The 14792-nt window shown below is 36.6% G+C and overlaps 1 protein-coding gene across 3 annotated transcripts in view; it reads right to left on the bottom strand.

Annotated features, from left to right (window-relative positions):
* The window catches only part of LOC150083209 (cilia- and flagella-associated protein 52), a 494791-nt gene that overhangs the window by 283674 nt on the left and 196325 nt on the right, over positions 1-14792 (bottom strand). For all 3 annotated transcript variants that reach the window (XM_090377911.1, XM_090377913.1, XM_090377912.1), the window contains one exon: positions 12471-12570. In XM_090377911.1, the coding sequence (XP_090234037.1) occupies positions 12471-12570 (100 nt within the window). The remainder of the gene's footprint in view (positions 1-12470; positions 12571-14792) is intronic.

Raw genomic sequence — 14792 nt, 5'->3', positions numbered from 1 at the left:
GCCTTAAAAACGACACGCTCGTGACCTTAAAAATGACATGCTCGCGACCTTAACAATGACATTTTAGAGAGATAAATAGCTTAGTTATAGAGCAAAAATTTGAACTTCCAAGATCTTGAAAAGAATTACCAAAAAATGTGTTATTGGGTTCACATTACAATATTTTAACAATATGATGGTGTCTCTGGAACTGATTAATATCATAAAGCAGGGTACACAGTATTGTGTAGCTATGCACATGGAATACTTGAGGAAAAAAAACTCGTAAACCCGGAAACTCATAAAGTGAAAACTCATAAAGCGAGAACTGCCTGTATAGATTAACCCTTCAATACTAGCATGTGGATTCCATATTTTTTACACGGCTGTGCTTTCTTGGTCAAAATATTTCTAGAAACGTTGTTCACAGTATCTTTCTAAGAAATTGTGCAGGGTTCATTCGTTTATTCTATTTATGAATGGAATTTCGAGGAGAAGCTAATCTGCTTGAGCAGGATTGCGCAGATTGTTCATGCCCTGGTTTATATAAGACAAGCTAAGTTATGAGACTTCTACCTGCATAGAATGCACAGTGACCTGTGGCAATAACCAGTTAGTTAGTTAGGTATTTGGTTTTTAGGAGCATTAGCAACTAAGGCCATACTGCTCCGGGATATTCGGTGGTCATTCCCCTGACCTTTCCGCATCCTCCATATTTGGTGGTGACGGCTCGAACCCCAGTCTAATCAAGAAGCGTGTGCTACGCACTGCTGCTCCTTCCCACCTGGCTACGGAGGCGCACACAGTAACCAGCCATTGAGTTGCTACTTTAATGTGATTTTGCACATTGAATTGAAGTGACATGCCTTTAAGATTTCCCACTGTGTATACATTAGTTATTTAATAATGAATATCGAAGCTGAATCATTGGACTGTGCATAAATTTTTACTAATCATAGTATAAACATAATACTTTTGTAAGTATAACCTTTAATTCATTGTTTCTTTTCTAATTAATTTTTAATTTATACTTATTATTAGTTGTGATTAGCATACAAGGGAGAAATTATAATATAATTATATTCTAATTATAATTTTATTAATTTTTTTATTAATTATTATATGAAAAAAGGTACAACAAAATGTATGAATATTTTTGAGGGGGGGCGACAAATTGCAATTGGTACCCGGGGAATGCCCCTGTGGATTTTAACCAAGCATTTGATTCAGTCCCACATGAGAGGCTATTCTCATGTGGGACTGAATTTGGTTTGGTTTGGTTAGCATTAGCATTAGTAGAGGCACATGATGCAAGAAAGCAAGGTTATACAGATTCATCCACAAAAAAAAAAAAAAAAAAATCTTCCCAATTGCAGTGATCCATTTGTTCCAAATGTTTGTCTAGTTCTGACTTGAATTTTTTTAAGCTATCAACTTCCACAAGATCAGAAGGAAGTTTGTTCCGGCAATCAACTATCCACTACCCAAAGGTAAACTTCCGCATATCTATTCTGCAAGTGTCTTTCCTCAGTTTGAATCTATGCCCCCTCATGTTTGTAATCTGAGCAAGAGAAAGAATCCCATCAGCATTGAGCCTGCTCAATCCATTCAAGGTCTTATACACCTCGATCAAATGCCTCGCAGGTGCCTAGTTTCCAGAAAAAGCAATTTGCAGAACTTAATCCTTTCTACATAAGAGCAGCAACTCCATATCCATCCTAAAATGAGGCTTCCAGACTTGCATGCAGTACTCAAAGTACCATTGCCGGAACAAACCATTGCCTTATACAAGGGGATAATCACCTCCTTATCCCTGCTCACAAAATTCCTGTATATCATTGACAAGACCCCATGACCTACTCTCGCAGCCTGTATACACTGTCAGAAAAATTCATATCTGACTGCACAATTACCCCAGGACTCTTACATTCTCCACTACCCTGAATATAATACTACCCAGTTGGTACATTTCTTTGGGGTTACTGCCGCCCATATGCAGTACTTTGCATTTGTTGCATTTGTCAATGTTAAACTTCAGTTGCCACTTCTCAGTCCATCTTCCCAACTTTTCCAGATCGTGTTGCTGCAGCACAATGCCATTACTGTTATTAACAACCCAGCCAACTTTGCATCATCTGTAAACTTTGACATTAAGCTTGATATACCTTCATCAATAGAGGCCTCCGTAGCCGAGTGGTCAGGAGCGGGAGTGCGGTAGCACGCACTCCATGAGTATACCGGGGTTCAAGCCCCTGACTGCTAAATACGGCCGATCTGTCAACCTGCACTGGACCAGTGTGGCAGATTATGGTCCATATCCCTCAACATGAATTGTTGAGGAGACTTCCATCCTGCAGTGGGTCGATAATGGCTGCAGTTTACCTTCCCCCCCCTTCATCAATATCATTAATAAATATACAAAACAACAATGGGCCCACCACCGAACCCTGAGTGACCCCACTAATAACATTAGTCCAGGTAGAGCAGCATCCACTGATTACCACCCTCTGTCTTCTCCCATTCAATCATCCCTTTATCCATTGTAGCAACTTGCCCTTAATGTCATACTGCTCCAATTTGCATGGTAGTCTTCCATGTGCAACAGTATCAAAAGCTCTGCTGAAATACAAATCTATGATATCAAAATTATATTTTGCATCCAGTTCCTTTGTGACCACATCGTAGTATTCAATCAAATTGGTCAGACAAGACTTCCCCTTGACAAACCCATGCTGTGTCTGAATTACCACTGCTGTCTTGTCTATATGATCCTGCAATGCTTCTTTAACCAGTGATTCCATTATTTTCCCTGGAACAGAAGTCAAACTAATAGGTCTATAATTACTCGTGTCACCCTTTGATCCCCTTTGCAAATTGGAGATACATTTGCACATTAGTTCATGCCTTCCCCTGAGTCCGAGGATGCTTTCATAATTATGGCTAAGGGTTTGCTTACTTCCTTTGCCACCTCCTTTAATATAACTGGACAGATCCATCTATCCAGTCATATAGTTCTTGGAACATCGTTGTTTCTGACTTTTATAAACAACATCATTGATGTTGTTTCTGACTTTTATAAACAACATCAATGATCAGTGCCAAGTCAGCACTGCTTCCAGATGACTTGAACATGCTTCTAGAATATGGTCTGAAAACAGGCAGCTAAGTTTTAATGAAACCAATGCAAAATCTTACACTTGGGGTACAGCATCACCAAAATAACTTATACACATGGCTCGCTAAATAAAAAACAGTGAAGGAACAAAGGGATCCGGCGGACTAAGGAAAAACCAGGCCCTAGGCAAGATTCTAATTTTGGGCCCCACCTAGGGTTGTCACCTTTCAGAAATTGTAATGGAGAACACAGTTGAATGGGTTAAAAAAAGGTCTTTACTAAATATAAAAATACATTTGAACTCTATTATTGAAGTTGACAACTTAACTCAAATAGTTCATACCAAAGTACAACAGAGGCATTGATTAAGTAACTAAATCTACCTAATCAATGTGCGACTAGCGCTATCTGGTGAATCATTGTGTATACGGCACCAGGCGAGGTATACACAATGATTCACCAAATAGCCACCATGCAAAGATGCTTTGATTGATCGGCACGAAACAAGCAGAACATCATAAATTTATTTAAAATAAAATAATGAAAAAATGTATAATAAAACCATTTTATGGATCCCAAAAAATTACGAGCCCTAGGCAGTTGCCTAGGCCAAAGTCCGCCCCGAAGGGATATGGGAGTTACGATGTTGGCAGATATGAAATTTTCTGAGCAATGTAAACAAGCAGTCAGGAAAACTGATGATGATGCCCCATCAATGATTTAGCAAATAATACCCTGTAGAGATAGGGAGATCTCACTATGGAAGGCAATTGTAAGACTGCCTTCGGAATACTGTGTCCAGGTATGGAGACCACATCTGAAAAGGGAAATAAGCTCCTTTAAAGGGTCCAAAGATGGGCAACTCGAATAACGAGATTGGCAAAAGGGTGACCTTACAAGGAAAGACTTCAATTATATGGGATATAGAGCTTGGCAACCAAACACCTTAGAGGGGAACTGATTATGGTTTATAAGACCTGTGAGGGGTTACTAAAATTAATGAAAGTGGAATTTTCACTATTATAAAGAATTCCAGAACTGGGGTCCATAAATTCAAATTACAGAAGAACAGGTTTAGACTAGATTGTGCAAAGTTTTCTTTTAGCTAATTGCTGTAACGGAACAAGTTGCCTCCGCACAGGTAGTCGAGACTGACAATTTGAAGAAATTCAAAGGGCAGCTAGATATTTACCTATTTGAGGAAGGAAGTGTATAATTTGTATTTTCTTATCTCTGTCTCTTTTTTTTTTTTCCTGGCCGGTACAGTAGAAGCCTATAGCTTCCTTGCATTACTTGGCAATAATATTGATCGGGATACTGAAAACTAGCATTCAGGCCAATAACTTAGTAAATATACACAGGAATGAATTTTCATTCCTGTGATCACAACACAGTCGAAAAGCATGGTCTGCTTCAGGAAGGAAAATCGTTTTTCAAAATTTACATTTAACTTTAATTGATTTTTAATTTGTTTTTTGTATTTTAATTTTTGAATTGTGTTCAAATTTAGTTTTTACTGTAATCATTTTGTGCTAATCTTTTATTTGTTTTAATTTCTGGAGAGTATCATACAGAAGTGTTCTACGTATCATATTGAGGGAAATTTCTCTTATCCTTCTACAAATATTGATATCAAAGTAGAACGAACATAGCTCTGTTATATACAATGAAGGTATATATATATATATATATATATCTATTGCATGTATTCATATGCATTTAGCCTGAAAAACCAAGGATAATTCTGTGTGTGTCTCTCTCTCTCTCTCTCTCTCTCTCTCTCTCTGGACCTATAGCTTTGTAATTTTAAAAGTTAGTAAACATCTTCAGTCCAGTCAACATATGCTGAAATTGATAAAAACAGAGCAAGCTGAAGTTCGAATTTTCATGCTCATTTGTTAATGCACTGCTGTAATGCAAAGAGAGATAGTGACAAATACACACCAATCCATCCAAAAAGTGAATTGTACAAAAAGTATAATTCACTTTTTGGATGGAAGAAATTAAGTCTATAAAGCCAGTTAAGTAGAAATTTTGTAAAAGGTTTGGCTGACTCCACTCAGCAGATATCAATCTACAAATAGAATAAGACTTTTGTAACTACCAGATAAGCTCTGCAATGATAAGAAGACTGGCAGGTCTACTTTCACTAAAAGAACCATTCAGGACATAAGGAACTTCATCCACACTTCACAAAAGTCAATGTATTGGACCAGAAAGAACTTGGCATGCCCCCAAGAATGTTGCATCTCTGAAAGCATAGAAGTAGCAGGTGGCATACCAAGCCATTATGGCAGATGATTTGCTAAATTATTCTGAGTAGACATATTTACCAAGGTAGAAGATGAACTGCTTAAAATGTACTCTGTTTAGAAAAGGATGCACATTTCCACATTAAATGCAAGGTGAACTCACACAACATGGGAGTGTGGGAATTGAAAAACAACATGGTACTGGAACACATCTGAGACAGTTCCAAAGTTAACATGTTTTGTACTGCAAGATGCAGAAAGGTGTATGGCTTATTCTTTTTCATAGAAAGGAGGTGTGCAAATGTATCACTAATTCACAAATGGGATTCAAAAGGTGACACAAGTAACTACAGACCTGTTATTTTAACTTGTGTTCTGGGGAAAATAATGGCATCACTGGTTAAAGAACCATTGCAGGATCATCTCGACAAGACTGCAGTAACAGTTAAGACACAGCATGGGTTTGTTAAAGGGAGGTCTTGTCTGACCAATTTGATTGGATACTATGATGTGGTCACAAAGGAACTGAATGTCAAAAATAATTTTGATATCATATACTTGGATTTTTTGATACTGTTCCACATGGAAGAATGCTGTACAAACTAGAGAGATATGGCATTAAGGGTAAGTTGCTACAATGGATAATGGGATGGTTGAGTGGGAGATGACAGAGAGTGGTAATCAATAGACACTACTCTTCGTGGACAAATGTTATTAGTGGAGTTCCCCAGGGTTCGGTGTTGGGCCCATTGTTGTTTTGTATATTTATCAATGATATTGATGAAGGTACATCAGGTTTAATGTCCAAGTTTGCAGATGATACAAAGGTTGGCAGGGTTGTTAATGACAGTAAAGACAGTATGCTACTCCAACTGGATCTAGATAAGTTGGGCAAATGGGCTGAGAAGTGGCAACTAAAGTTTAACATTGACAAATGCAAAGTACTGCATATGGGTAGCAATAACTGAAGAGAAATGTACCAACTGTGTGTGTGTGGTACTACACTCAGGGAAGTATAATGTGAAAAAAACCTGGGGTAATTGTGCAGTCAAATATGAAGTTCACTGAGCAGTGCAGACAGGCTGCCAGGGCAAGTCATGGAGTCTTGTCAATGATATATAGGAATTTTGGTAGTAGAGACAGGGAGGTGATTATACCATTATTCAAGGCAATGGTCAGGCCACACCTAGAGTACAGGTCTGGAGGCCTCATTTTAGGAAGGATGTAGAGTTGCTAGAATGAGTAGCTTGTAACTAGAACTAGCTACAAAGAAGGGCAACAAGATTGGTGAGGGGGACAAAGGGTGCTTCTACCAAGAAAGGCTTAATTCTGTAAATTGCAGCACCTGGAGAGTAGGCACCTGCGAGGTGATCTAATTGAGGTGTATAAGGCGCCTTGAATGGGTCGAGCAAGCTGAAAACTAAGAACCTGAAGGAGCACAATTTCAAATTGAGGAAAGATAGTTGTAGAATAGATATGCGGAAATTTGCCTTTAGCCAGCGGGTAGTTGATTGGTGGAACAGGCTTCCATCTTTTGTTGTGGAAGCTAATAGCCTAAATAAATTTAAGGCTGAGCTGGACATGCATTTGGAATGAATGGAGGGGTTAAAATGAGAGATTTTTTTTTTTTTTTTGGCTATGTTGCATAAGCTTCCTTTTTTGCATTGTATGCTTCTACTAATGCTAATGACATCTTGTCTTGAGCAAATTGTGGAAATTATCTGATTCCACAATTTGGTAAAGATGATCCCAGCAACAAGATGTCTTTACAACATGATGGCCCTCCCCCAACTACCACAAGGATGTTCAAGATTGTTTAGATCTCCACTTTCCAGGTCATTAATGCACAAGTCCAATTCTGTGAGCTCATTCACTGCAATTCAACACACCAGACTTCTTTTTGAACATTTTATGTTAGTAGCCAGATGTACAAGCTTCCCCTTGCCAACTAATATGAACAACTTAAAGAGAAGGATCACTGCGGCAATCAATACAGTTACACCCACCTATTAGAGCATGTGTGGTGTAACTGTGACATCTATAACTGTGGTTGATTATAGGTTGATTCCAATTGCAATAGTAATCAACCTCTAACAAGATGTTGATTACAAATTAAATATGCTGCATTACAAGTTTCCTCTGCAACTTAGGTGTTGCAGTTAAGGATCAGATACAAAAGCTCTCCTTTTCAATTGATATGACCACTGCAGTGGTCAACAGAGTTACATTCAACCATATCACACCATGTCTAGCAAGAGGCTAGTTATCAGCAGAAAGTGTGCTGCATTACTGCTGGAAATTAATTTTCTCTCAATACAATAAAAAGTTATAAGGCAACAAATGGCTGGGAGAAGAACCCAGCAGTAGTAGCAGTGAACCCAACAACAGTGGTGGTTGGGGGGAGGGGACAGGTCCATATATTTCTTCTTTCTATTTCTGCTTGCAGTATACCAATACTTGATCTTTTACTAACAAACTGAATAATTATTACATTTTTTATTGAATGCCTGCTTAACACATGCAGCATTATTTTCGATTTGATGTTCAAGGCTATTTGAATTGCTACTTTCCATATCGATGGGAAGGATGCACAGGTTAAATTCTGTGCCTAGCTTACTCGCTGTACCTCACATCACTGGGGCGCCTCCGTAGCCAGGTGGACAGGAGCAGCAGTGTGTAGCACACGCTTCTTGATTAGACCAGGGTTCGAGCCTCTGCCTACCAAATATAGAGGATGCGGAAAGGTCAAGGAATGACCACTGCATATCCCCGGAACAATATGGCCTTAGTTGCTAATGCTCCTAAAAACCAAATAACAAACATGTCACTGGACTTGTCTTTGCAGGGTTATGTTAGTGGCCATATCTACAATTTCCCCTTGCTGACTAATGCGAACAACATAAAGAGAAGGCTCACCACAGCAATCAATACAGTTACACAAGCCTATTACATCACACAGTGTTACAGCAAGTCTGAGAAGAGGTTGATTCCTACTGGAATTGTAATCAGCCTCTTTGTTGCTAATCTCCGTAAGTGTTGCTATCTCCCTAGAAATGGAAATGAATTCCAATCTCTTCCTGTCTCCTCAAAATGCTTAATTATGCGCAGATACCATGTTTTGAGATTATCAGAATGCTAGACTATTCTCTATAGATGATCATTGCACTTGAATATTTGTATTAAAGTTTTGAAAAATAACTTTGTTATCAAGTATCACAAGTATATAACTGGAAAGTGGTATCAAATAACTTTCCAGCTGTAGCTCAAAATGCATTTTCCACTCCACTTTTTGCATACATGAATGGCCATTCAATAAATGCATTTGCCACCCCACTTTTTGCATACATTCATGGCCATTCAATAAATATTATTGTCGATGGTGACCAGATATTTTATAGTTTATATTTTATAAAAGAAAAAGGTTTATAGTTATATGAATAGTTTACAATACTTGATTAAAAAATTGGTGGGAAAAGTCTGTTTTTACAATACCATTTGATTTTGTTAAGTTGTTTACTTTATCAAAAATATGGCATTTCGGAAAAAGAGGCACTTCATCTTTTATCTTGTGCCCATATGGGTATAAAATATACATATTAATAGAGACGGCATTTTAAAGAATGCACAACATGATTTTGTTAAGAGAAAATAGTGTTTAACTAAACTAGTAAGTTATTTTGATAGTTACTCATGAGATAGATGTAGGTAACAATTTCAACAGTTTACTTGGATTTTAGCAAAGCATTTGACTCAGTTCCTCATGAGAGGTTACTTTATAAGCTAGAACATGCTGGGATTAGTGGAAAGATTCTAAAATGGATTGCAGGGTGGCTACAGGACTTTGTTATAGTTTATGAATGGCCATTATTTCTGAAGTAGGAGGCAGTAGCCACTATGCATTATCCATGACAATTTTATATATTGAAATCTGGAGCTATTATTCAATAGGGCATATACTCCTTGAGCAACTAGGTCTGGTAAGATCAACTGATGAAAGTATCAAGAGTAACTGGTATATTCTGTATCACGTTATTTATTCTAACTGGAAAGAGTGTGGCATGAAAACTGAATCTTATAGCACACCTACTTGGGGACAAGAGATCAAGAAATGGTATTACAATAGCACACTTGAAAAGATCTATTTTTGAATTATCATCTATAATTCATTCCAAAAGCCTTTCATAAGTAGTTTCAAAGTCTTTTCAGTGTCAAGACAGTACAGTAAGAAGATGCTCATTTTGGATAAACACTTACCATTTATTGGATTCAGCAATGCCCATCCGATCTAGTGAAAACCTTTTTTTTTTTTTTTTATTGCAATTCCAAATGAACCTTTTCTTCAGTAATTATCAATTTCAGGAAATGTGGGGAAAGGTTTTCAAAAAGAACAGAAGTAAAAAGTTTAATAAAGAAAAGTCAGTTTTCTGTGATAATAAAATTGAACAAAAGGATTGACTAACTGAATATGGGGCCAGACTAGTTTGAAAGACTGAGATGTCGAATTACAGATGCCAATTCAGAAGAACAGCTCGTGCTTTTTCAGAATGACTTTTCCACAGAGATTTCATCTGTAAAAATTGCATCCAGAAGAAACTGAAACTCGAGTCTGAGTGACAGAGGGCAAAAACAGGTTAGCAGCATGGATCGTTAGCCTGTTTGAGAAATTTACTTTCCCGAACAGGCTAACAGAAAGTAAATAAGTAAATTTATGTGGACTCTGGGGAGTGCATGCCATATATTTATCAAGGCCATTTCATATATGATTTAAAGGAAACACTACTAAACATATAACTTGTTCTGTTATCTTCCAATAAAAAAAACATTCTTATTTGCATTTTTAACTAATAGTAGACACAGTTTTAAAGAGTGGAAACATGAAAATAGGTTTGAAAATGAAAGGATGAGATCATAAAGTGTTGGCCATTACTGCTGTCAGATTTGGTTAAAAAAAAAAAAAAAAAACTGAAAATGAGATAGAAATTCATGAAATTGAATTATATAATAAAAAATAAATAAATACATAGCCTATTACTGCAGCAAAAAATAACAATAACTAAGAGTTATATTTACATATTTTAAAGATTATTTTACATTTTTTAAAAATATTTTTCATGTTTTTACAGTTTTGAAAATTTTCTGTTTGAAATTTAGTAATAATTTCTCTGTTGAGTATTCAGATCAAATTAAGGACAACTGACTATTTAAAAGCACATTTTAGGTACAAATGCTTTCATTTTTACAATATCAAAAAAAATTATCACAACATAAAACTGGACATAATGAAACTCACTACCTGAGCACAAACACATAATGGGCAAACTCACAAATGAAAAGTTTAATTAACTTAACCCTGGGTTAGTTTAATTTTTAATTAACATAACCCAGGGTTGGTTTCATTTAAGTAACCTTGGTCCTTGAGGTTGTCGCAGACATTCTCTGGGATATGCTAGACAAGCTGTGTTTGCTACCTGGAAGTCTAAAACGTTGATGGAACTGATATTCAGGTGACACTCAAGTCAAGTGGACTCAATTTCGGCAAAGTCCGGACGGTCTGTGAAAGCCAAATCCTCTGCTTGCACCTTCACGATGGTGGGACTGTTAGTAATCCTGGGTATAACCCCCATGCACAAGAACACTGTGGGTGACTATCCAGGTGTGAACCAACATAAGCGGCGGTCAAGGTGTGGGCCCACACCACACAGAGGAATGTCACCCCTCTGTGTTATCAGGCAATAACTAGGTAGTAGATGACTCTCATCAACCGATGCAATACCACCACTTTGCTTATTGGAGACTTGAAGTGGTGGAACCCATGTTTAACCTTTTCCCATCTCTTCCATCATGCAGTATGATTGATATCTTTTGAAGTTATGATGAACACCATGGCGAGATCCAAACTTACTTATATTTCGAGGGTACAGATCTAAAACAGCGTTTGCAGGCCAGCCACTAGTTAGTATACTGGACCCGAACTTATTGGTAACTCTCTGCACTCTGCCAGATGGTGACTGGACGGAGTTCGAGTAGTGTGTACATGGGGGCATTGTCGAGGCCACGTTATGGCAAGGATCTGTGTCTATTCTTATCATGTGTACACCATATTCAAAAATTTCATTACTTCACACAGTACGTCCCCTGCCACACTTTTACTTACTATTGAATACACCATGAATTGTCAAACTAATATAGCAAACTTATCTGCGAAAAGAGCTAACAATTTCTAGTTAACTTTCTAGAACACTTTCTAGTTCAGTTCACAAATATACATGGTCTCAGTTCTAATCGCAATGATGTCCATTTCCACTTACAGTGTCCAAACCCCAGGTACTTTTTCTGACAGAATCCAGTTATCAATTGATTCAACCACTAGCTCATCTCAGTTGCCCAAATTATTCGCTGTATAATTCCTTTCATCTCAAAGGTGGTACTTGTGCATATGTCCGTTCCGATATCTCCCTGTCAGAGACTTCTTAATTTGGAACCTCCTCTTTTCAATCTTCTCTGGCTTAAAATCTCTCTACCTCCAGGGGCTTACATCTGGTGAGTATGGGCTTAGCACATATGAATATATGAATTCAGTACATTAAAATCAGTGTATTAATGATTAATATATATATTTTTTTATTTATTTATTTTTTTTTTTTTTGTGAAAAGGAAAAGAAATGAGTTTCTGCAAAAAAGATGGAGAACTCTTTGTTACCAATATAATGGTGAGAGACAGAAAGGTCAAACTGGGTAAAAAACATGGATTCTCATTATAAATCCTGAGAGTTGGCAGGTATGTGGTTTAATTATTATTAATAAACCTGGTGAATCCATAAATGAGAATGTTTATTCATGAGCAAACCTGTTAAAAAATCTGAGTAGGCTATTTAAACTTTCAAATATCAGACTCGAGAAGTAAACTATTAGCAAGGAGTAGACATGCCACTGATAATGGTGCAAAACTCATCAAACCTAAGCCACAAAAATACAGAACATATAAAATTATTAAAAACTTTAGAATTTTGCATTTTATATAATCAGTAATGAATATAAATTACAGTATACTTATAAAAGAAATAAAAACTTTAAAATTTGCATGTTATATAATCAGTAATGAGTATAGATTACATTATACCTACTTGTATGCATATAACATCCCTTCTAATCTGTCCTAGTGGAACATTTGTTGGGATTATTTTCCTTGTTTCAGAATTTAGGGTCCAAACTCGCAAAGTCTCTCTAATGAAAAATAAATAATAATACTGATACTTATAAATAATATTAAATATAATGTCTAAAAGAATGGACAACAATAAAAATGATGATTACAAATAGAAGCAGACTACATTGGAACAAAAAGTAGAAAAACAGGTTTTGTATAGTCTGTTTGCCACTGGAAGATACTTTAAGGCATGGCTAAGCAGGCACTTCTTTTCTCTGAAAAAGGTGTCAGAAAGTAAAGAGAGCATGCAGCTGGTCAATTGAATAACACGTTTTAGCAGTCAGTAGTTATTTCTTTTTTTAGCTATATTGCAATACTGGATTACTGAAATACAATCATAATATTACTGAAATATAATCAAAAATCAGAAATAAATGTTCAAAAATAAATAAATATATTATTAGCTATATGGTGCAAGGAAGCCTGAGGCTTATGCTGCACCAGCCAAAAAAAAATTCCCAAGTTACCCTGAGAGAGAGAGAGAAGTAGAAAGGAATCACCAAACCAAGAAAGAGAAGAATTATGATATCCAGCTCAGGACCCAGGGTTTGCCAACCCATACTCACCAGATATCATTCATATTGAGAAATATGAATATTTAATAAATATTTATAACATAATTAAAACCCTACATTAATTCTTCTCTTGATCTGTTTCCGTTGCTATTTCACTTTTATTAAACACTTGGTAAATTCTTCAATAATGCAATCAGTTTCCCAATACTTCTGCTCTGTCTTGAAAACATGGTAACAGCAACTTTTCCATCTTTCTTGAGTTATGCTAACTATTCCTTGTTTCATATTCTGTCAGATGTGTCATATTCAGATTTTGAATATCTTTAGTTCAAATAAAATTTTTCAGTTGAGCACATATTAATTGAATAAGGGGCTAAGGTAAAGTTAATTCAATCACTAACTGAACTAACTAATTGAATCACGAACAGAGTCATATTGGAAGTTCTGGCGTCGTAATAAATGTCGTAACGTAGTTTCACCGGTAAACATTTTCGAAGTATGCAGTGCTTCTCGTGTGGGCTTTTTTCTTTTTTTATCTTAATAAACAATTTATCCACTAGTCCACCAGTGATTCTAAAGAAAAAAGGTAAGGTTGCACCCTCCACTTCAGGAGGGTTTCAATCTCCTATGGGATTCAATTTCTACTCCTGACCAATAACACCCACTGTATGTTTACTGAGCAAGCAACAATACAAATGCCATTACGGCAAAGTACTTTTACCGGTAAATTTCATCAAACTATTGCGTGCTTCTCGTGCAGGCTTTGTTTACCTTCACCGAATAAGGTTTAAATTACAATGGTACAGCAATAATCTTAAGGCAATGTGTCCATGCTCACGGAGTATTCTATCCACTGTGTATGTTTTTGGAATGTTTGATGTCTAATAATTTCTAATAATTCACATTTACACATACTAGACTGAAACAATGCACTGAAAATCTCCAACCACACTATAATATCATGCTTCCACAACAAAGTGTTTGGTGGCTTGTCTTGTTGAACGCTATGACACAGTGCATTATTGAAATAAGATCATCCTTTCATTCTCTTAAACCAATCACGCTCCCCTTCTCTGCATTCATTCCAGCTGATGTTGATCAGCTGGAACGAATGCAGCTGATCAACATCCTTCCTAAAATGAGGTCTCAATGAGGTATGCAGTACTTAAGATATTGCTTAACCATTGCCTTGTACAATAAAGATATAATTACCATCAGAGGTAAAGGAAAGGGTTTTTGCTTCCGTAAAGGTGAGTACAGTGGTCTCAGACAATTTTTAAATTCTGTACAGTGGGATCAACTGACGATGTTACCAACAGTAAATTCTAAGTGGGAAGCATTCAACGAATTAATCGTGGAAGCTACTAAAAGTTTCATACCTATTAAGAAATATTGTTCAAGGTTTAGGCCTAAATGGTTATCAAATGAACTAATGAGACTCATGACAGAGAAGAAAAATGCATGGGATGCATATAAATTATCAAGCGACTCAGAAGCCTATGGCAGATATAAGCTAGTCTGTAATCAGGTCAAAAAGGAGGTTAAGCAGGCGAAGGCAGATTACGAGAAATCTTTGGCAAAAGATGCTAAAAAAAACAGCAAGGATTTCTTTACTTATATAAACTCTAAAAGGAAGGGGATGAATCTGATTGGTCCACTTGATATCGATGATTCGACTGTTGATGATCTGCTCAGATAGCAAACAAACTGAATGAGTATTTTGC

Source organism: Mastigoproctus giganteus, chromosome 7 (assembly GCF_048544385.1).
Source record: "Mastigoproctus giganteus isolate SK-2022 chromosome 7, ASM4854438v1, whole genome shotgun sequence".
Classification (NCBI taxonomy): Eukaryota; Metazoa; Arthropoda; class Arachnida; order Uropygi; family Thelyphonidae; genus Mastigoproctus; species Mastigoproctus giganteus.
Note: the sequence above shows the minus strand (reverse complement) of the source record. Positions and strands in the feature narration are given on the sequence as shown.